Source organism: Oryzias melastigma, linkage group LG18 (genome assembly GCF_002922805.2).
Source record: "Oryzias melastigma strain HK-1 linkage group LG18, ASM292280v2, whole genome shotgun sequence".
Lineage (NCBI taxonomy): Eukaryota > Metazoa > Chordata > Actinopteri > Beloniformes > Adrianichthyidae > Oryzias > Oryzias melastigma.
The window spans coordinates 19,316,074-19,340,914 of record NC_050529.1 but is presented as its reverse complement, the minus strand read 5'-3'; the positions used below and the strand labels follow the sequence as shown (position 1 = coordinate 19,340,914).

At 39.0% G+C, this 24,841-nt stretch overlaps 1 protein-coding gene across 3 annotated transcripts in view; it reads left to right on the top strand.

Annotated features, from left to right (window-relative positions):
• shroom4 (shroom family member 4) overlaps positions 1–24,841 on the top strand; it is a 54,701-nt gene that overhangs the window by 18,467 nt on the left and 11,393 nt on the right. Inside the window, exons 1-6 of one of the 3 annotated variants that reach the window (XM_024287595.2) lie at positions 4,614–5,063; positions 7,460–7,663; positions 13,836–16,644; positions 19,028–19,089; positions 21,838–22,563; positions 23,660–24,289. In XM_024287595.2, coding sequence (XP_024143363.1) covers positions 7,611–7,663; positions 13,836–16,644; positions 19,028–19,089; positions 21,838–22,563; positions 23,660–24,289 — 4,280 coding nt within the window. In that variant the 5' untranslated portion in view covers positions 4,614–5,063; positions 7,460–7,610. Of the gene's footprint in view, positions 1–4,613; positions 5,064–7,459; positions 7,664–13,835; positions 16,645–19,027; positions 19,090–21,837; positions 22,564–23,659; positions 24,290–24,841 lie in introns of those variants that run through there. The other 2 variants (XM_024287593.2, XM_024287594.2) reach the window with 2 other exon arrangements.

The window sequence follows — 24,841 nt, the reverse complement described above, 5'->3', positions numbered from 1 at the left end:
TTTGTTTTCCTTAAAACATCATTTCACTCTTCAGGGTACTCAGTTGTTAAAGTTAAAAAAAACAAAGTAACCTGGATTAAATTTTATCACATGAATGTGATCATTTGATCTAAATTCAGACTAAGGAAAAGGGGCGTTTCTGTAGATAGTTTACAGTGAACCCGTGCAGGGTATAAATCGGTTTTGGTCCAACTTTTCAACTTTGTTTTTGGACTGTTAGAAGAAGCTGGAGTGCTTGGAGAAAACCTACACACGCACAGGGAGAACATGCAAAAGGCAGAAAGGTTCCATCCGGGATTTGAACCTAGGTCTTCTGGCTGTTAGGTGAACCAAAAATGCCGAACAGAAAACTCCTGAACATGTATCAGTGAACAGCAGTAACAGGAGTTATGGGGATGTTGATCATGGTCAGAATGTGGTCAGAGCTTCTGGGGTGGCCACTTAACCAGTCATGTGGCGACGGAGTGTGACTGGGAATCACTGAGAAACGTCCTCGTACCTCAGTCAGAACAAGTGAACTTCCATAGAGGCAGCAGAAGGTAGACTTGGACTACACTTAGGTGCATGGGCTCATCATCTTCTCCTCCTTGATGCTAGCACTGGTAATATGGATGTTGGAGTTCTTTCTGAGATAACAGGCCAGAAAAAGACAAATGTCTTTTTGCAGCTGAAGCCTTAATTGTACTGAGCAAATGGGACCGGATGGCAGTTTCCTGGAGATTTTTCCTCAAATCCTGCGCTTTTCGCAAGAGGCCTACTATTCCTGTTTAAGTTAGAAGCACACACTCCTTGACTGTTAGAAATGAGGAAATTAAGGCAATCATAGTGCAGTTGGGGTGGACATCCTAAAGGCACATCTGTATCACTTAAACACCCTATGTTTGCTCATTTAGGGTTGGTCAGAAAGTGTGTAAGGACACGGTACAACAGCATCACCTGTTTGTCTTCCATAAGTTCGTCCAACTTCCATTTGCTTTACAAATACTTCACAATACACTTACCACATGCGTGACAATGGTAAGTTTCATTTTCATGACTTCTCTTAACTCACAAGAATCCAGATCCAGTTTTTCCAAAAAATGTAAAATTATGTGGGATACACCACAGACCAAGTGTACCACAGAACATATTTCTGATGTTTTTCTCTTACACAGATGTCACTGTGGGTTCTTATGGGTTAAGGTGGCCACATGAGCCACAAGGGAAGTGCAAGACACACCCACGCCCCCTTAATCCTTGTGCTATCTTATGGGGTCCAGATGACCAAAGCCTTACATTAACGTGTTATCTACCCCATGACAAATGTGGACAGGATTTCATGTCTGCCATGGACACCAGGGAAAATCAAAAATTATTGAAGAAAAAAGTTTTGGGCACTGTCTTGTGGGGCTCAGATGACCCCACTCCCAACGTCAACATACCTAGGATAGTACAAGGGTCACTATGCAACTGCTCCTTTCAGTGACCCTTCATGGGCCAGGACAACCCAAAAGCAAGCAGCACCCATGCAAATCAACCCCTGTGCAGGTGCATGTGACTGAGGCTATAGATCAGGGGTCTGCAACCTTTAACACTAAAAGAGCCATTTGGTTTAGTTTTTTACAGACCAGAACCCAACCAGAGCCACAAAGTCCCACTTTATCGTTAAAAAATGCACAATTTTTATGCTTTTTTGACTATTAAATTTTTAAATGTAACAAAAACATTACAATAATTAAATTACAACAGTGTCTAAATTATTATATATATATATATATATATATTTGTAATGAAGTTACTACTGATTTTACTTTACTTACACGAGTTTCTTTCAAAATAAATCCTTCTGCAGCAGCAGCTTTACTTAAATGAAAAATGCTAGATGGCCAAGAATGTTTTTTTTTTTTTTATCATTTGGATTTTGGTGTGCCACCATCATTTTTTCCCTTCTCAGATATAAACAATATTTTAGTAGAATCTATTCAAAAACTCAAAACATTTAGAATAAACCGAGCTTTTTATTGTCATTCTCAAGGATGTGAGGCACAAAACACACAATTATAAATCGTTTTCAATCATTTTAAACTGAAATTGTTCAAAAGTTTAACCACTTTGGTGTCATTTGCCAAAATAAAACAAAGTTTGTGGACTTTTTATTTACCAGCTATAGAAAATTTTACAGATTTCTGACAGTAAATTAAGCTTTTGTGTTCAGTTGTTTGACAAGTTAAAAATTTTACAAAAATGACAAACTTTAAAAAACTAAGCTATAAAAAACGTTAAAAAACTCATCTTCAATTTTTAGCATTTTTTTTTATTAAAGCTACAGAGTAACAATAAAGGGATAAAAGAGCCACAGGTTGCAAACCCCTGCTATATCCTACCATCTTAACTCCCACTTTGCTGTTTACACTGATAATTCCTCTCCACCTGGCTGCTTATCTTTCTGCAGCCCTAAAACTTTGCTCAAGGCATCCGCATACTGCTGCTGACCCATTCTCCAAGCACCACTGTGTGGCAGGGAATGTCATCATTCCGAGCAGGACAGAAGCTGTAAAGTTTAAGGAACTCTCACCATATACTGGTAGCTAAAAGATATTTTACCCCAGAAAAGCTCACAAACGGTCCATGTTTGAATTTCAATCAGTCTTTGGGGAATTAAAAGTTGTTGTGCCAGGAGGCATAAGAATGAATAGTATGCCTCCCGGTACTCCTTTCTAAACTGAACAATGAACATTTAAAACATTCCCGAAATTCCTCAAGACCTCTTCCTGACACACTTGCACGCAGTCACACACACACACACATATGCGCACAAACACACACCTTTCTAAGTCTTTTTATAGCCCCGACTGGACATAATATTATTGTAGAAAAGCTTAGTTAAAATGTTAACATAAAACAAAAAAAGGACAGTGTGTTTTTAGTCCTTTTAGTTAAAGGAGGATGTTGTTAGCCAAACAGGTTAAAGAGAAGTTGGAACAGCATACTCTGCTTAAATGGCTCTAAAATATCAAAAAAAGTAAAAACAAAGTAAGATGTATCAGGCAAATTTATAAGGTTCATTCTGCGAGTGCTAAGTTGGACCCTAAAGCCTCGTTTCAACTGAGCGATCCGGGAGGAGTAGTACTGGATGGACCAGGTAATTCTGGTGAGCATTTCTACTCAGTTAAGTCAGGAATTTAATGTTATTTGAAAGAATATTGCAGACGGCTAAGAAGAATACCTCTGTAAAGAGGAAAACTGAATCGCTAGCTTAGCGCTATATTGATGCTTTCCAATGTCGTCATCACTTTCTACCAATCAACGGGTGGCAACAGTTGCTCCGCCCCAACCGTCCCGTTCTAGGTTTAAGCTGCATTTGGAACTGCCTTAATTCTTGGGGACAAAAGTTAAATTCCAAAGATTTCTACAATCTCATTCAAAAAGATTTTTGATTCTTTTGTTGGTACCAGTGTCATTACCTAGTTTATTGTTGGATTTGATGTTTGCAAAACTCAACATTTAAAGAACGTCATCGTATCATTGTTTACTCTTTTTTCATTTCCATTTTGAACCCAATCATGGATCAAAGTTCTGAGATTTGCTCACACTGCCAAATGTTTAAACTTCTGGTTTACAAACTATATTTCTGTGATTGATTGGTTGGTTGGTTGGTTGATTGATTAATTGATTAATTGACTGACAAGTAAACCTGCGTAAAACACAATCACCCAAAAATACTTAAGTAAATGTTTCATATTCATTCATTTTTTGTTGCTTCTTTGGCTCTCTGTTTACATCTTTTGAAACATTGGTTATCTATTACCAACAAGCTGCAATTATTTTGTCCATTGCCTGTTGCCAGAAACAAAAGAGGTACTTTTGAGAAAGTTGCATAAAAATCTTGGAACTTCCAATGGGAGTATATTCTGCAGTTTTTTGTATTTTCTACAATAATTATTTCCTTATGTCCAATTTTGACAAGAGGCTATGAAGGCTCTCAATACCATGATGAGTTATCTTCCCACTAATCAAATATGCATTTTTGCCTCTACACTAAAAGAATAAAATCAATCATCAAAGACAGCTTTAGTGCCAATTGGCACCTCTGGCGGGACCACCAGAGTGGGGGGGGGAGTATAGGTATCAGGTCGGATGTTTGATTCCGACTTTGTGTCAAAGTGCCCTTGAACCCCATATTTCTCCTGGTGGTTATAGGTTTACACCATGTAAGGCAGTAAAGTGCTTAAAAAACACCCCAAACTCATTGGTGTGGGTCTTTAAAAACAATAAAAGCTCACTTAGTCGTGTCTCTAAGTATTCTGCAAACATTTGTGTTCTCCTGGAGGCATTTCATCCTCTCTGGCATTTTTCCCTCCTCTTGTTGCCACAGATAAAATACCCCCGTCTGCCCGGCTTTCAACACTCTCTTGATCTTTTTTGTTTAACTTAAAAATACAAGCATGAGCACACACACTCAGATGAGGAAAGTACCTATTCATTTATCCCTTATGTCAAACAATAACAGGGGGTATTATTTTAGAAGCTATCCACCTCTTTATCAGCTTCCCACAATACTTCCTCTCTGACTGACTCACACATCCTGCTGGAGACGGGGTAAGAAAGCCAGGGAAAAAATAAAATCACAGAGAGGGAGAAGCCAGACGAGAAGGAGAGACGGCGTGAAGAGGAGACAAACCCATGTTTTCTCTGACAGCAAAGGAGAGGACAGCCAGGAGCTAGAGGGAATGTGAGGATCAGGAGTTGGGTTTTCCCAGAACTTTCTTCACTTTTTCACATGGACTTCAGCTCAGACTGTCGAGGTGTAGACATTCAGACAACCTCAGCTGATGTGAGAATGAAAGGATAGACTTTGATGCACTGGAAAGGTTACAGTTTATTCATAAAATGCTGTTTTGGAGTGTCTTTGAGGGCACTTATTTTTTTTAATTTAAATTCTTTGGCTAAAAAAAGACCAAGCTATTTCAGCATTGGATTCTTGAGCTTCTAGACTGACATCTGAACGTCAAGTTTTTTATTTTTGTAAAATGGGCAAAAGGTTTTACTACTAAGACTCGATCATCTGAGTCTTTACATCACTGGTGAGTACCCGTTTCTCATCGTATCTTCTTCACTATAAAGAATCAAAGCTTTCCTTTGCCTGTAGACTGTCCGTGACTGATTAATTACAGAGACATTTTCAGTCTTAACCAGCTGTCTCTGACCATTGAGTGAGACATTCTAGCTGATCCTTTCATTCAGAACAGTGTTAAATCATTTATGCTTTTTTTTTTCTTGTTTTCAATCTGTTAGCCAACCTTAACTGTTTTTAGAAGCACCTCAACTTGAGATATTACAAATAAAAATCCATCTCCTCATTGAATTTCTTTCAAAGTAGGCAGTGGATAACCATATTTATTTTGTGTCAATGTTTAATTTTTAACAATCCTACCTGTAATATTGGATTTTACTAACTTGGAAAAGTAGTAAATGGCCTTTCAAGGAATCTTTGTTTTGTAGCAAAAAGTATATTATATTATATTATATATATTATATTAGTATATTGGAACGGATCTGAGCAGGGAGCTTGTGGCTTGGTGTTTAATTAGGGCTGTGAACATTAACGCACGCGATGAATCTAAAAAAATTAGCGTGATAATATGTATTAGCGCAAATTAATTGAAGAAACAGTCCTTAACTGTAACTCGGCGGTTCAGGCTTCCACATTTTGTCAGGTCTTAGCCCGTTTATACTATGGTCACCAACAAAAGAAATAAGTATTCAATACATTTTTAGTACTTTATTCTTGCTATTCAGCTTTTTGAAAAAGTTTATAAGCTAACTGAAACATGTTTGTCTAACATCTTCTTACTCTTCCATACCTCTGGAATGTCTTCAAGTCTTCATCCTCTCTGATATTTGCTACTTCCTCCACCACATGCAAATGTTCTACTCTAGGTGTGCCAAAATATCAATACTGCGATATATCGCGATATTAAGTTCTGGGATTGATTCTCGATGGATTCTCACCAAGTATCAATCTTTTATTTTCATTTGAAAAGGCTGTGAAATGTTAGATTTGTCATCTTTTGGTGAGTTGTTCCTTTGGAGGTAGATGGGGGCTCGCGTTGCAAGACTGGCTGTCAAGTTGTTTATTATGAATGTGTTCAGGCTAAAAAATAAATGGGGATATATATTCACAAAAAAAGGTGTTCTTCTATATAATGTGAGTTATTAGAGATTATGTTTGCCAATTATCGTGGTATCACGATATCATCAACATAGTGAACCATCTATCGCACATTGTATCGTGGTGATTCCCAGCCCTATTCTACTCTGTGCTTTTTAACATTTTTCTAATTTATCAGCTCTTCAAAGTTCTCCTTCCATCTTTCCGTCACGCTTGTGGAACTAGTGAACATGTTTCCAACCCCTTTCCTTGATCAGTCCAACCTTCTGCTCATCCTTCCATCTCTGTTTCTCTGCTTCACCTGTACTGATCCACCAGTACTTCCTTTCTGTTCAGCTTTTGTTACCTTCACCTTAATCTTATGCATCTTCCTGTTCCTCTTTCTGCTGTCTTCTTCCTCTCCACTTTTTCTTAGCCAACCTTTTCCCCCTTTCATCTTATCTGCTTTCGCCATTCCAAATAACACTCCAAGTACCATCCTTTCATTCCCCCCATTGCTTAATTTATTTTGATTAATTTTTCCTTCTTTTACCAGGAAGTTCCAATGAAATTAGATATATTTTTCAAGAGATAGCTGTTTAGTCATCTAGAAGATCATCCAGATCTCCTAAAAACTGTTCCAACTTGACCCTAAAAGCCAAACATCACTTTTCCTTCTTTAACTTCAATTCTTCCCCATTTTTCCCTTGTCTTTTTCATCTTCTTCACCACCATTCATCCTCACACCATTATCATAAGTTGTCTGGATGCATTCTTCCCAGCTGCAACTTTGCTGTGATCTCCTTCAGATCACAACATCTGGACAAGATGTTACCAACTGGTGTGCTCCTCCCTCCACTTTTGTGTCACCCTCTCTTTTCTGAAAAATGTATTCACCACCACCACCAAAAATCAAATGAAGCTCTAAGCAAAACAAGAAGGCATTTTCACTCCACTTCATCAGGACTGCTACGAATGTGGGTTCTATGCACATATGACAAGATTTAGAAGGGTATAAAACTGGCTTTAGAAGATAATGATCTTTAAATGTTTATATTCTAAAAACATTATATTAGAATATTATTCCAGAATAAATCAACTTAAACTTTACGTTACTTTCAATATTTTACTCTCTGTAAAAATATATTTAGTCAAAAGTATACAAGTTAGAAATAAGTGCAAGATAACATTGGGGTATTAATAACAATAAAATAAAATGATCTCCAGGGCCGGATAGAATTACCCGAAGGGCCGGATCCGGCCCGCGGGCCTTGACTTTGACACATGTGCTGTAGATGCTCAGTTGAGTTTTCTGTTTCATCCTCTCAGGCGCAGCGTTCCTTTCATCAGGCCTCACTCCTGGCACCTGGCAAAGCTACCGGAGCCCCCTCTCCCTCTGCCACCCCCCAGTCCAGCCACGCCGCCCTGCATCCCAAATGCAGATTCCCCTCCCCTCATTCTTCCTCCCTCTTCATCTGCCATGCATCCTCACCCCGGCCCCTACACACTCCCTCGGCACCAAACTGACCACAGGTATTAAATTATTGGCTTTTGGTGTTTATTATGTCAAAAATATAAAATCTGTCACAGCTTTTGATTTTATATTACTTAACCGTTCTTATTGTCATTTAATACATTTACATTTATCAGATGCTTTTTTTTTTATTACTAAAAACAATACCCAGTAGATTTCTGAACCTACTGACCAATTGGAATTCCCACTAGTCACTTTACATTTTGGAAACATTATAAAGATTTATTTTTATAATCAGTTAATCATACATAGTTTAATAAAAACTGTTTAATGTGTTGTAGTCTCTGCTGTACACACGTCCAAATACAGAAAAATTGCACATAATTATTAGATCACTCTTCAAATTTCATGTTTCACTACATTCACTACTTTTACATATGATCATAAATTGGCTGAGTGAATATCAAGTGTGCAGTTTATAACCTTTAAAATGTTTGGTGACTAGTCAGTACTAAATACCACCTTCAACTTCACTCCAGAAGGTTACCAGTACTTTCTTTTTTTACCCAAGTAAGCTGTAATTTGGGAGAAAAGTTTGTTTTAAAGTCACTGAGTTGAATCCAGTTGTCGTCTTTCTGACCTTACTGTGGAGTGAGTCATTTTCAGCGATCTTGTGACTGCATGCGAGTTTAGTCTGTGTTGGTGCTGGGAATTTTTTTCCTTTCTTCTTTGTTAATTGTGCTTTGAATGAGGAGGAAACAAGTGACTACATTTTAATGGCAGCACCTGCCACTCAGGAAGGATGTTAATGAGTTTGGCTTCTGCTGAAACATTTCGGCATTAAATTAGTTATCATGCATGTAAAAGATGTCCTGTGTATCTACTGTAAAAGTCTATTAACTGAAGTAAATCTGTGTTTCCAGGTTTTATGTTTTTTTTTCTGTAATGGAGCTGGTACATGTAAGACTTTGTTTTTATTTGCTTCCCTTTAAAGTCTCACAACAAATGTATTGATCTAATTTAGAAGCGTTCCCAGTGGGGTTTCAATTATGACTATGTCGTTAGAGGCAAGATCATAAAAACGGTGGCGTTTTCTAGGACATAGTTTCTACAGAGCGGCAGGAGTTTATTGGAAATTTACCAGAGTTGTGGGTGGGATTGTTGCCGCGGAGTGAGCCCATCCCTACTTAAGGCATCAAGGAGTACTCACATTTTTATCTAAATATATACTCACAGTATATATATATATATGTGTGTGTAGTTAAACATGCATATATAGTGATGTATGTATTAAAGGATGTTTGATTAGTTGTTCTGCTTGTCAATCAAGTGACATACTTCATGGAAAGGATGATTATTCACTAACAAATGTAAAAAGATTTTGTTAAAAATCTTTTATGGGGTGCCTTTTGTAAATCTGTAAAGTAAAATCTTGACATCAATGTTTTTTAATATTTAGCATGTTTTAGGAGAAAAAAACAGGTCTTGTTTTCAAATGCACATTTTAACCCTTTAAATTACTGTATTTTTACATGTTAAATTTACTAACTAAATATTTAATTACTGTATTTTTACATGTTACATTTACTAACTAAATATTTAGTTAGCAAGGTAAATGTTGAATTTTGTGCTAAATATTTTCATTATTTTAGCTTGCATATCAAATATTTATATCAAATTTAAATATTTATTTTCCAAACTAAATATTTAAGTTTTTGTAATGAAATATTTAGTTTGGAGCTAAATATTTAGTTGTCTTACTAAATATTTAGTTAAAAACTAAATTTTTATTTAAAAACCAAATATTTAGCAAAAAAAACCTAAATATGTATTTAAAAAAAATATTTACCTTGAATCTTAATATTTCGTTTTTAAACATATATTAAGTTTTTTTTATGAAATGTTTCATAAGTAAAATTTAGTTACGAAACTTGAATATTTAGAAATTTTTTTTGAATGTGCAAACTAAATTTTAAATATATAAATACAAAAAATATTTAGCTTAAAATGAAACATTTAGCTTGCTAGCTAAATATTTAGTTTGTAAATTTAATATTTATAAATACATTATTTTAAAGGGTGAAAATGTGGATTTGAAAAACAAGAATTGCCTTTTCTCCTAAAACATGCTAAATATCCAAAAACATTGATATCAAAATTTTACTTGGCAGATTTATAAATGGCGCCCCATAATCTTTTGTGTATTTATTTGTCATGGCTCGCAATCTGCCCACATATCCTTAGCGATCGACGTATTTAGCATCCTTGGTTTACACTCTCTCCTATTAGTTAATGATACCAATGCAACAAAAATGGTGAACAATATTTGAGCTATCCAGCTGTACAGTTTTGAGCCAGATTCTAGCTCAGACGAGGAAAACGAAGACATAAACGTGGTCGTCTACAAGCAGATGCATCAGAATGGAGCGTTACAGGGAGCATGTGGCTTGCCGTAGTCGCTTCTATGTCATACTTTTTCTACTCCTGATTCCAAACAATTAAAAAAAATCAGAAATGCAAGTTTAATCTTATAGTTTACTTTATACTACATTTCCCCCATCGTTAGAAAAATTCCACAAGAACATGTTAAAACACCAAAAACACAATTTTAACTGGATTGGGTCTTTAACACACGCTCTCAAAGGGCATCATCTATTGTTAGACAGTCCCTTCATCTCATCTCAATCACTTTACTCAAGTTGGTTAGTTATTGTAACTTGTGCACAGCTTGTAGACACTGAAGCTTTTGTGCTACTTTCTGATCTCACTGAAGCAAACTTAAATGAAGGGGAAGGAAGTCCCGGCCGTCTGTGTATTGACTTAATGTAAAATATGTGCCCTGGCCCTGTTTGTCAGCTTCCTATGTCTTTGAGATTTTTCAACTGTCGTTTTTTCTATAAGAATCAGTTTATAAAACAGTTTCTTTTGCCTCATTTCTCCAAATTCACAGACAATCTGATAAGAAAGCAGCTCTCTGCATAACTCTGGATAGCGGCATGTGACTACAAGAACATGTAGACAAAGAGAGGAAGGCATTCAATAAACTGTTTGTGAGAAGGGGGGGTACATGCTGTACAGTTACCATTTGTTCCACACTGCTCAAAAATACAACTGAAGATACTTTTACTGGATTCATCTACAAATATATGAAGGTACAGCCAACATATGTGTTAGTTTTATTTGAAATCATCAATGGTTTGAACGGGAATCACCTCAGATGGCCTGGCTTGGATCTGTAGGAACTCTCACATGTTCCAGATTGGGTTTTGATTGGGCAGGGATGACTGTCATTTCCTGTTCAGATTTTGTTTCATTTCCTCGCTTTCTTTCTCTGTGCCAGCCAGGCCATGTTTATGCAAAAGTTTGTCATTTCTCAGGGTTTGCTTACTTCCTTTTGAAACCCCTTTCCCCCAGACAGACAGTCAGCTATTTTTCTTCTTACATTGTGTTAAAACAGTAACATCATATTTGTGATTGAGTATGAATACTGGAAATTGGTTTTACTATTACTTCTCTAATGTCTTGCATACTTGAAATTTCTGCTTGTTGGCATAGAAAATCAAATGTATTACAGAAGATATCTAAATTAAACAGACTAAGAGTTGTAATATATTCATTTCAGTTTATTTATAAAGTGTCAGTTCACATGTAAGGTCGTCCTAAAGTTATTCACAAGAAGCAATAAACATCAAGCTTATCTAAAATAAGTACAGTGGTTATAATTCCTAGTCATTATCTACATTGTCGATTTTTATCTAAGTTTTTGTTTAAATAAAGCTTGATTATCTTAAATGTTTCATAATACTAACTCAGATAAGCACTCAACTGATTACGTCTTGAGGCTTTCTGGGTCATCTCTATACGGAGCAAGCGAAGGGCAACTGTAGGGAGGGGAGTTCTTTCTCATTGAAGAATGGATGGAAATTGATGGAAAGAACAACCATTTACTGTGGCCAATGACTGTGAGATGACCAGAAAGAGAAAATAACAAGAACATCTGGAACATCTGTGATAAAACTAGATGGCCATGTTTAAACTGCAGCAGTAACAGAACAGGAAGTAGAGAAATCTTCACATTCTCTCTCTCAACTCATCTAAAATGAACATATGGTTCATGAAATTTGTTGTGACTGTTCCCATTAAATCACAGGTCCCCAACTTTCAGGGCGTGGAAGCAGTACAGGGTTAGGGTACTGGTCCGCTTCCCAAGGGTTAGGGACCACTGATTAACGTATGCATTTTCCCCTGTCTCTGGCCCTGTACCAAGTGGTCTTAGGACCGTTTCCAGTTTGCGGCCCACAGGTTAGGGACCCGTGATGTAATGGGACACCCAAAATGCCAAAAAGTGACACGGAGGGACCCCGAACCATTATATACTTTATATATATATATATATATATATATATATATATATATATATATATATATATATATATATATATATATATATATATATATACTTCCATATATAATGAATTGGGAGTGAGAATTTGTTGGACAAATAGCCAAGATAATATCTTTTATAGGACAAGAAACAATTTTCTAACAGCAAGAATTGTGAGTAGACAATCACAAAATCACTAGAGCATTGGTTGTAAGACAGTAGAAACATTTTATTTACTGTAGGGGTGTCCAAAGTCAGTCCTCGAGGGCCGGCTTCTTGCTGGTTTTCCAGAAATCCAGCCTTATCTGCTGCTGATTACCTGGATCAGGTGTGTTTGGCCAATAAGAAGCTTCAATGGCAGGTTGGTTGGAAAACATGTAGGACACCAGCTCTCAAGGACTGACTTTGGACTTAATGCAACAATGAAACAACAGAAAGTGATGAACACAAAATCACTTTTGATGCGAGTTTTTAATTTTTTATTAGATGTTAATATCCAGCCCTTTGACCAATTCTTTATCTAGCATTGGTCGTTCAAGCTGTGACTGAAGCTGGTGCTCAGTTATGCAAGTTGTATGACTGTCCTCTGGTGCCGTTGTGGGTTTGAATCCTACTTTCAGAGTTTTTGAGTGCCTTTTGATGGAGAAGGAATTACACTGGAAATACTCTGAATGAAACATCAAATTCTGTTAGTATTATGATGGTTTGTATAGCTTGAACTGCAATAAACTTCTGGGACATTGGTAAGCTCTTTGTTAAGTACATTTTTGACTGCTATCAGATCCCTGAGACCTGAAGGTACACTACAAGAATGACTACATATTTCATGGGTACACAGTTCTTGTAATGCTCTTTGAGCGCTTTGTATTGTAAAAGCATGTGGTCCAATGCCATCTTGAACTATGGGAATTCTCTTTCAGGTACCAGCTTGGGCTGTTCAGGTACAGGGACAGGTTGCCTTTATGGTTTGAGATTGTACGAAAACTGCAGAAGATTGTACTGCCGCATGATGATGATGATTAATGCATGGAGTGCCAAATCTGGTATGACCTTAAGGTGACGTGCAGGCTGAACTTGAGAGGGACTCTGTAGGATTTTGTGTTGGACCCAGATGGCATCTTTACAACCAGAACATTGACTGAAAGTACCATAAAACAAAGACTAGTCCTTCTGCTGAGCAGGAACAGCACGTAGGGAGCTGGTGCACAAGCTGTAGAGCTGCCATTGGAGTGCATGGTGAATTGTAGTGCAGCTCAGCATCACTCAATGTAATTGTAGGCTGGAACACTGTGAGACTAAAAGCACCAGCTTGTGGCATACTGATGTTATCTCAAAGATGGCGGAAATACTGGATAAGCTGGAACTGTAGAACTGAGCTGGCATTGTGCTTGCACCGGTGTTGTTGGTACTAGAGATAGCCTCAGGATGTCTTATTTGGGAAGGTTAATAATGGGAGGCAGATGTTTTGTTGACTTGAAAATGACTTAGTTAAAAAAACACCTCGACAGTGACTGTAATCTGTAGTTTTGTATGTTTTAACTTGAAACTGTACTGATGTTCTCGTGCTATTGACACAGTTTCTGTGTTTACCACAGAGTCAACAGCTTGTGTTGACTTGTACTGATCTCTGTGACACTGGCTCTCAGAGGCAGTAATCTGCGAAGGTGGATTTTACTGATAAAAATCACTTAGGAGAGCAGATGGGGGGCCTTCTCCGCACATCTGGTTAGCTGGAATATGTAGTAGCTTGTGATGTTGTGTTTCACTAGCTCATCTTATCAAGTACTTTTGCTGGAGGTGTTTTTTTAATGTTTAAATTGATTTTCTTTATCCTTACCTTTCCACAGTGATTTGCCTATACAGTGGGCTCTGCTGTCCAGACCAAACTCCTCCACAGACAGAGGCAGCTCTCTGGGCTCTATAGAGAGCTTGGACACACCAACACTTCCTCAACAGTCATATTCTAATTCCTTGACTCCACCTGCTGACTCCACCCTATTCAGCAACAAACGGGACTCTGCCTATAGCTCCTTCTCCGCCAGCTCAAACATGTCTGACTATGCCACTGTACCACTAAAGCCTGGTGAAGCCAATTCCATGAGTAATCTGCTTCAGAGCTTTGAGCCCACTTATCAAGACTACCCTTGTGATACCTTACCCCTCGGGAGAACATCTGGCAATAGCCTAACTGAGGCAAACCTGACTGTTCAGAAGTCCAGGTCTTTGACCAGGCCGAGACCGAGGCCTAGTGAAGTAAAAGAGAGGCCTTTTTCCTGCCTTTGTGAGAAGCAGCTGAGGGGTCTGGATTTAGACATTTTACAAAACGAAGAAGCTGTAGCTGATAAAAAGATAACCCCTCCTCAGCCCCCAACCAGAAAGGACAGTTTTAGGGCAACTCAAAGTCACCCTGCTGTCAGCAAACAATGCACTTCTGCTCTTACTGAAAATGACTGTGTGTCACACGAGGGGGAAAGTATCTCAAGGATTCAAAGCATTCCAGTTTTAGAAGATGATAAAAATGAGTGTTTTAAAGACGGGACTGTGAACTCTGATTTTATCCAGACACATACACATAACTGTAAAGACGTAAGATGTAACTGTTTCAATGATTCTGAGACAGACAGCAATGCAGATCTCCGCTTGGAAGCTTTTTCACCCTCCAAAGAACCAGTTATCATCTCTGGCTCCACTTCTTTATCATCCAACTTGGAAGGTCCTGAGCAGTTGGTTGTCATCCACCACCAGACAAAGAAGTCTTCTACCTTACTCCACAGACACAGCGCCCCTGGGAAACTTCTGGCAACACAACTTCAGTTACTGGAGCTTAACACCAACAGCTGTTCTTTAGGGCCCCAAAACTCATCAGACATTTTTGAATACTCATCATCTCTCTGTGCTACCCAGCAATTCAATTCATCACTACCCCACCCAAAAACAGAGGACAAGGAAACATTTCATAGCAGTCCTCCAAAATCAGAACAAGTAGGAAGTAGCCAATGTTCAAGCCCAGATTCTTTGTTCTTGGAAGAAGATTCCAAGAATTTAAGTGAGAGGCTTGTGAATGTCAGTGCAAGTTCTCTTCCACTTCAGATGCCTTTGAACCGTTCTGTCAGTGTACCAAATGAGCCCACTAGATCATTAACTCAGGAAAGTCTAAGCTCTCTCTCTCTAGAAAAGAGTAATTTTCTTCCCATTGGTGCTGCTTCCAGTGTGGATAATTTAGAAAAGGAGACAGTGGAAGCAGACATGAGAAGGACTAGTGGAAAAAAAGACAGCAATAGAGCAGAATGTATGAACAAGTCGGACTCGCTAAGGGCCAGTCGACAAAATCGTCGGCGGAGTGAGCGATTTGCTACCAACCTCCGCAATGAGATCCAGAGAAAGAAGGCTCAGCTTCAACATGGATCAGATAGGTTGCCGTGTGGTGGAGAAACTGTCCACGAAGAGGGTTCAGAACTTAATGAGGACGGGGAAGACCCAAAGGTTTCTGTCAAAAGGAAAAGCAGTAAAGGAACACTTGTCTCACCTCAAATTTCTCAAGATTTCCAAACCTCAGCTGCGGCCAAGGAGTCAGACATGTCAAGTGGATCACGATGTGATGTTTTACAAATTCAGTCGACAACCTGTTCTCAGAACAACAACCCAACCAGGCCGATCCAGAATGCAGACCCAGATGCACGTAGGTTCGGCGTTGGCATCAGAGTTGTAGAAGAAATAGCCCCTGTGGGGAAGGCCCGTCGCTGGCGTTGGACTCCTGAGCACAAACTACAGCCACAAACAGAAGGAGATCGACAGTGTGGAGTCCTGGGTGGGAGGGTTTTAGGGGTAACAGGGTCCAATCATGGAGTGTGTGGGTTCACCTCTTCATTTACCCCTTACTGTAGTGGCTCCCCTTCATATTTTCAAATGCAGGAATCAGACATCCTTCCATTTGCTGACAGGATGAAATTTTTTGAGGAGACAAGCAAAGGCGCGACTATGCCCAATGTCTCAAATATGTCAATCCACAGACAGAAAAAGCACATGCACCATTCAGGAGAGCTCAGTCAGCATCCAAAACAAAGGAAGTTCTCTTATCAGGGAGAACCTTTACAAGAAAGTGTCCAACCTCAAAACAATATGGAGTTCAGGAGACAGTCGGTGAGTGCCATGATGGAGAGACAAATCGAGATGGAGAGGGAACAAGTAAAATCAAGAGAAAGGGAATTAAAATTGAGGGAGAAATATGAAAGGGATTTACAAAAAGACACTGGGAGGCATAAGGAGACTGAGCAAGAAAAGGAACAAGAGGAGTGGCAAAGGCAAAGAGCAAGGATAAAACAGATCGAGCTTGGAAAGGAAAAAGAGCAATCGCATATCAAGACAAGAGGGAATGGACTTGAAGGAGAAAGATTCATGGAGAAAGATGAAGATTATCCGCTTGTCTCGTGTCAAGAGTGTTGCACTAACTTTGCCATGGCAGAAAGAAACAAAGCCTTCCTACAAATCCATAACCATCCCAGCTTTCATGCCAATCAACAGGCTTTCCCCTGCTGTCACTCCCAGAATCAAGTGTTTCGATCAGCCTTTCATCTCGTCAGCCCCCCGGACCACCCAGTAGAATCTCAGCAACCCTTTAGTCAGAAGTGCAGAACAAGGAGCTACACGCCCACAGAGGTAACCAGATGTTTTGACTGTCTATTTTTTTATTGTAAAATAGGTAAAAGTGTCAAAGGTCCTCAGACCGACTTTAAGATTTGTTAAACTTTCTGGCAAAATAAGAAAACACAGAATGTAAAATGTTTACAAATTCTGCTTGAGGGTCAAGTTTGTCTACAATTTAAGTCTCTATAAATCTCAAAATTTTCTGCTTATAAATGGCTGATTAACAAACACTGGATGGTAATAATTACCAACACTGATATTATTTGCATTTGGCAGATTCTAATGTTTGAATATCATTTTTTGTGCCATGAAGGTCCTTTTTTTAACTATATCTATAGCCTTGTTTCCATTGTGCGGTCCAGTTTGGTATTTTGATTGTTTCCATTGTAAAATGGACCCATTAAACAGTACCGGACCGTACTTTTTGAGGCCCTCATCAGTTGTAGGTCCATTAAAAAGTGGAACGGGATGGTTGGCGTGAAGCCGCTGTAGCCACGCGTTGATTGGCAGAAAGTGATAACAACATTAGAAACCGCCAATATAGCGCTCATTTAAGCTAACATTTCCAACATTAGTAAGCATTCAGGTTTTTGTGGTTTCCTGTGTCCTCCTTTGGTCACGAGTCTGTATTGAATGCCAGCAAACAACAGCAAGACCTGGTCTGCGGTGGAACTACAAATGTTTCTTGCCATCCTTGGTGACGGTATGATACAGGGTGAGCTTTAGGGATCCATTAGAAACAAAGTTTTTGTAGTCGTTGCACTACAATGAGGCAATGACACACTAGCGGTCTACACCTGCGCCGTGAAAACAAACTGCTCAGTGGAAGCGGGGCTTAACTGAGTGGAAACGCTCACCAAAATTAACTGGACCATATCGTACCACTCCTTACTGTTCCGGACTAGACCACTCAGTGGAAACGAGGTTATAACTAACAGAGAAACTGAGCAGATTCTGACTCTTAAAAAGAGTTTTGGGTTTCAGAAAAGTGGATCAGGGTCAACTCAACCTACTCTGACTAGGATACATCTAAAGCTACGTTCACATCGCCCTTGGCAACGTGCGTTCAAGGGACCACTTCCATTGAAAAGTCTAAGCAAACGTCCACGTGTCCCTACGCAAGTTTCTACGACTATTTTTGGGCAATATTTACAAAATGCGCAACTCGGGTTGAAAGTTAAACCAGTTTAACCAGTCAGAGACTTGGGTTTGGTAGGGACATGTGGATGGCGTCCCTTTTAATTTACGGAACTGCCAACCAATTGAAAATTGATCATGCAGGAGAAATTAATAATTGCGGATTGTGCTGGAGTTCTATGACACCAAGTCTTTCATATATCGGAATAAAGCTGTGAAAGAAAATGCCTAGAGCAAGATTTGTGAGCTTTGCACCACTTTGACATTCCGCTTCAAACCTCTTCCAACTGTAGGTGGCGGACATAGACCTGTAAACAATGTAAAGTAAGAAGATGCCCCTCCCTGCTCTTTTAGAACCCACGTTTAGCATGTCAAGAACGCATGTCATTTGGCCAGTGTGAACGTAGACTATTACTTGCAAGAGGACATAATTAGTGAGGCTCAGAGTTAAGGACTCACCACAGCAACAGGTCAACAAAAACTAGTCATGTCAGTGAAAGAATACATCCAAACATGTTTTTACAGTGAATGGGCGCACACTTATCTAAAACAGATTCTGAACTACATCCTTTAGGGGAGACACTTCCATGTCTATAGACATTATAAACACAGCTGTAGCAGCTTTAAATGGGAAAGCTGCAAAAACACGACTAGAGTAGCCCTTCATTTTTTGAATTAGGATTGCTGCTCTGGAAAGAAATAAAATTCCCAAACTAATTTACTGTGGCAACAAACCCAGACTAGGAATCATGCAGCCTTGTGAAACCATTTAGCCTGAATTTATGTATTTACCTTCTAAACGTAGTCAGGATTTCCACTGAGTCCAGAAAAGTGCCCCATGATTTGCTCAGGTTGGTAATATTACGATTTCAAACAGCAGACCTGTTATAGTAGTCATCAAACCTACCAGTAACTTTCTTTTTACAGCCCCTTGGTATTAGATTGTATCTAGTCATTGAATGTACAGTAAGTAGATTCTTTGGCACTTTAGACAATGTTAAAGTTTAAATTAGTGGGTTCTGGGAAAGTATGAATATGAATTTCATACATTTGGTCAACTTCTGCTTTTTATTCTCATCATTATTAATATCACTTAAGGTGATATTTGTTTGAGACTATGTTCAAAACTGGTATTAATATTAAGAAAGAGACATTTTTAATTGAAAAAAATGGGGTAAAACAGTTGACTAATCAAGGCGTTCTTCATTCTTTCCTGTTGTGTGTTATTGTGGTTAACCATCTCTAAATCTCTCACCAGATGTACCACTCCAAACAACTGGGGGCTAGCAAGCTCAGCAGGAATTACAGCCTGAGTGAGAGGTGAGACCTTTCCTTTGCCAGCGACATGCAGTAAATACGACAAGAATGTTGTTTTTGGCCGTTTTTTTTTTTTTTTTTTTGTTCTCAAGATCGTGATAGGATGTTTGTGTCCCAGCAGTTCAGACACACACCTCTGCGTTTCTGTCTTCTGTGAGTTACCATCTGGGTACACGAGGTGTGGTCAGCCCATTATTGTATACCAGTGGGAGGAAATCCTTTTCAGTCACGCCTGACTGTGATTTGACCATAAAGTGTTCTAAGCATTCATCCAAGCTCAAAAAGAGCCCTCATTATATGTGGTTTACTCTCAAAGGAAAACCTCAAAAAAACAAAAGCACAATTAAGTCCTCTGCTGTTCCGACATCACCTCATTAAACAGTTTTTATTGAAGATCAAGGAATTATCCTTTTAGGTAAAACACTTTATCATTTTGTTCTTTTACATTATTTATGCAGTTGTTAAATACTTCATTACAGCTACAATAAACATGTCTTCAGCTCTTTAGATGGTTCTAAATTTATGTTTTTTGTGAAATACATTTTGTTTTTGTTAATTTAACAACGATTAAGGAATTTTAACTGTTTTAAGCTCAAATCAGTAAAATTCACATTTAAATAAGACATTTATTTTATCAAAGAAATCAAACAATTTCATCATAGTAAAATTCAAGCTTTTGTATATTTTAAATAATAAATGGAAAAAAGAAAAACTATTCTTTTCCAGCAGAAATAAAATTTAGTTAAACAATTAATAGGATGTAAATTAACTTTAGAAAGTCAAAAATCTTTCAGATTCTACAAATCTCTTTGGTATCCTAAATATAAAAAATAAAACATGGCAAAAAAGTAGTTTTAACGCTCTAATCTAACATGAATAAATACAGTTATAAAGATGAATCAAATATATTTAAGCGGAAAAGAGTAATGATAGTATAGTTTTTTACATAAAATAGAAAAGGTTTTTGTCAGTTTAGCTTAGCTTAGCTCGGACTGTGGCAGTGGGGCGGCAGGGGGGTGGCTGGAAGGTGGCAGTCTGGAATTTGATCATCAGACGATTGTCAATTATCGTGCTCCCCAAGTGGGCCCCATATGGTTTAAAAGTGGTCAGAAAATGTGGGCCCCAGATAAGTTTGTCCACATCTTCAGTAGTGATCCCACCTGTGTTTGCTCACATTGGCTCTGCTGGACAAACCCATTCAGGGCTTACATTTTCTGACCACTTGGGGTAAAACTTTGTTTCACTCATGATTATCATTTTAGCTTAAATTAAACCAAACTAGCAGGAAACAAACAGACCTGCTGCTGTTTAAAATACCAAAATGCTGCAGAGCTGTGAACAGTTTATACTTCAGACTCTGTTACCATCATAACTTCCCCCAGAATTGTGCAAACCTACTTTTAATGGTAAATATTTTGGCTTTGTAGCAGCTTTTGGCATACTCAAGAATGTCACGATGTACAACAGGATAAAACTACTTTAAACAGGACAAATGTCACTCTATTCTTTTAAGAGGAAGTCCTAAAGAATGCAGGTTTTTAAGTAAAAAAGCCTTAAAAATGGAAGTCAGTGAGTCATTTTTTGCTGCAAAGTGATGTTAAGAGTTATGACGTACACAAAACAATCATAATCAAAGATATTTATGATAAGAAAAAATGAATTGCAGCAGTTTTTTTCATAATTAGATTAGTTTAAATGAAGATTATTACCTAAAATGGATGTGTTGATGGGAGATTTGAAAGTTGTTTAGCGGAAAAGTGGGAAGTAAATATTTAATATTTTGAAAAATAGTAGTCTTAATAATATCTGTTGAGTTTCATGTTTAAGAACAGCATGGCAGTTAATAGAAAAAGATTTTTTTATTTCTAGATTTATTATGTACAGTTGGGCAAAAAAGTATTAAGACAGAAACCAATTGGGCAAGTTCTCCTATTTAAAAAGATGAGAGAGGCCTGTAATATTCATCATAGGTTTATCTCAACTATGAGAGACAAAATAAGAAAAAAAATCCAGCAAAATCACATTTTTTGATTTTTAAATAATTTATTTGCAATTAATGGTGGAAAATAAGTATTTGGTCATCTACAAACGAGCAAGATTTCTGGCTCTGTAATGTCTTCTGTAAGAGGATCCTCTGTCCTCCACTCGTTACCTGTATTAATAACACCTGTTTGAACTCGTTATCTATACAAAAGACACCTGTCCATAACCTCAAACAGTCAGAATATAGTTTATTTTTTTCTCTTCTTAAATTCATTATCTATTTTGGTCTATATCAGGGGTTGGCAGCCTTTACCAATAAAAGAGCCACATGTGGATCTGGAGCTGCAGGTTGCAGACCTCTGACCTAGTTAGAAAGTCCCCCACTCCGACACACACTCCTGCACAGTAGGGGGCGGTAAAGCACCTTCACGTTGGTGCCACCCGCCAGTTAAACTTAGCAAGATAAGCAAGATAAAGAACAGTCACTCCAAACTTCACAATTGGAGAACTTGCACAATTTGTGGCTGACTGAATACTTTCCTGCCCCACCGTTTGTCCAAAAGTGTGAGGAGAATGAAAAAACCTCGTCATTGAATCTCACACAAAGGGTGTTGAACCACCTGTTAAAAATGTATATAATCCATTTATATTTTAACTTGTTTACACTTTAATTTCTACTTTTTTAACCACTTTTTGGGGAAAAAACAACGATAAAATACTTTTTTCACCTTTTTTTTTTAAATTGTCCCTTCTCTTTCCACACTACAGAAATTACCAAAGTTGGAGTGAGCAGTTCAAACCGCCGCAGAGATTTGATCAGAGTCGCTGCCACGTCCTGCCGGCTCAGAGCGGCCCAGACAATTCCCACACCTTCACGCCTCCTTCCTTTCTCCGAGGGCGCGCCATGTCCGAAAACGACCTGAGCTTTGACCCCAGCAAGCACTGGTCTCCGCAGATCTCTGCTGCCACCAGCCAGGTCCTGACGGAGGTGGAGGAAGGGGCGGCGAGAACTACCCAGCAGATCAGGAAGAAGACGCCCCCTCCCCCCAGACCACCGCCTCCGAAGTGGGAACAGTATTACCAGCGGCGGGCGTCTCACCACGCGCTGCTGTCCTGCGCCGCCGCTCGCCTTTCAAACCCCCACCCGTTTGACAATGCAGAGGGAAGCTGTTTACCCCCCTCCTTCGCCTGCAACCCTCCACCTGAAACGTCCCGGCAGAGATCCTACAGTCTTCCTGTAGAGAGACAGGAAGTGTCAGAGGGTTATCAGCCATGCAGGTGCAACCATCCCAAACCGCCGGAACACGGATACGGTCCTGTGCAGTCCTACCAGAATGAAACCACCTATCAAAGCTCCTGCTACCCACTGCCTCAGCCCGAGCAGCTCTTCAGACCTGTGGCTGTGCCCCACACGGAGAGGATGAACGATGTGAGGGTGAGGACCCCGGCATCTGTACCGACGCCTCCACCGCCTACAGAATCTGGTGCCAGCAGGTGAGACAGTCGGGAAAGTTGGACATAATCAATTGAGTTATTATGGGTTACCAAATTATCATTTGACTTTTTTAAGGGATGAAATGAGACATTTGATGAACTGAGGGATTTTCTATGAGGGACTTGAACACCTCGCTTTGTCTAGTACCTGTGGCTCTTTTATCACTTTATTGTGTCTCTTTAGCTTTAAAGAAAAATGCAAACAATTCAATAAATAATAGGTTGGTTAGTTTAGTTTTGTCATTTCTGTTTAGATTTCACCATGTCAAACATCTAAGCCAAAAAAGTTTAATTTACTGTCAGAAATTCTGTAGAAATGTTTTTTTAAATTTGTGTTTTTAATTTCTAGTTAGTGAAATAAAAGTCTCTAAAGTTGTTTTATTTTGGTAAATTGCACTAAAGTGGTTAAAGTTTTGAACAAATGGGGTTTAAAAGGATTTCGAGTTGTGTGTTTTCAATAAAAAGCTCAGGTTATTCTAAATTCTTTGAGTTTTTTTTTTAATAAATAGATTTGACTAAAATGATGTTTATTTTTTAAACTTAAGGGAAACAAGTACACCAAAATCCTAATGATGAAAAATATGTTAGCATTTTTAATTTAATAAAGCTGCTGTATCAGGAGGACCTTTTTTGACACACAGTGGGTTTTATTTTGAAAGGAACTAGTGTGCGTTTGTGTCAAAAGTAGCAAAGTTACAACCTTTATATATATATATAAACATATAGACACTGTTATTTAGTTATTGTTATATTTCAGTTATATTAGTAAATCACTGTTTAATTGATAAAAAGGCATAAATTGTGCATTTTTTAACGATAAAGTGAGACTTTGTTTTGGTCCTTTAACAGTTTTGCTAATAATAGTGATTGATCAATGACACATTTTGTGGTCATTTGCATCAAATTAGCATCAAAAAGTAAGGTTAATACTTAAAAACAGGGATAATAAAGGGTTTTGTAGGGTTTGTGCAGCAGATTCATGTAGTTATTTCCATTAAAACCTCACTCACTGAAGAGTGATGCAGAATGAATATTTTCTAATATGACACTGATGTAATATTTTAGCTGATAAGTTATTTGCTCTTTCTTTCCCCAGTTCATCTTCCAATGCTGTGCTCCACAATCAAGACAGAGTAAAACTGGAAAAACCAAAGTTAAGCACGAGACCTGGGTCTGATCAGGGGAGAACCCCATCCCCTAAAGGACACAGCAACCCACCACCCCCTACAGACCCGTTTCCTCCTGAATCTAGCCTCAACCAAACCAGCACCGAGCAGCAAAAGCAGCTGTTTGTCAGTAAAAGCTTCCCGGTCCAAGAGCAGCGTACTCTTTCCAAGTCGGTGCCAGAACCAGAACTTGATCACAGCCCAAGCCCTGCTTGCAGCTTGGAGAGTGACCTGAATGTTCCTATGGAAACGGACATCGATGACTTTCCAGAAGAGGAGGAGCCCCCAAAGGAGGACGGAATGCTCACCAGTGAGCTTCCATGCTTTGCACTACCAGTCACAGTCCTGGAGACGGACATCGACACCCTGCTGCTGGATCCTGCATGCAGCGTGCAGTCAGGAAGCTGCACCGCAGAGGAGGACGTGGAACCTGGTGAGAGCGGCCGAGACGGGCTGAGCCTGAAGGAGCTCCTCCTGCAGAGCAGGGAGGCGGATTCAAGCATGGAGTCTGGCAAAGGGCACTTCCAAGCTGAGGGGGGAGACACCAACAGCCTGGAAAGGTAATAAGAGTGAGACCATCATACTCCTCAAATGTCTGCAGATGCCCATTTGTGTGGGATTGTAATACTTTAGTCACATGCTCCTGTTCGGGGGTTAACCTGTACAGAAGCGAGAGGAACGGCTGCATCTTAATGGGAGTGTAGGAGTAAAGGTGTGATCTCATAGGTCGCAACTCATGTCTCTAGGGTCATGACTAAAATCTCATAGGTTGCAACTCATATCTCATGGGTTGCGACTCAAATCTCGTAGGTCGTGACTTAAATCTCGTGGGTCGAGACTCAGATCTCGTGGGTCATGACTCAAATCTCCTGGGTTGTGACTCAAATCTCCTGGGTCGTGACTCAAATCCCCTGGGTCGTGACTTAAATCTTGTGGGTCGCGACTCATATCTCGTGGGTCGTGACTCAAATCTCCTGGGTCATGACTCAAATCCCCTGGGTCGTGACTTAAATCTCGTGGGTCGAGACTCAGATCTCGTGGGTCATGACTCAAATCTCCTGGGTTGTGACTCAAATCTCCTGGGTTGTGACTCAAATCTCCTGGGTCGTGAC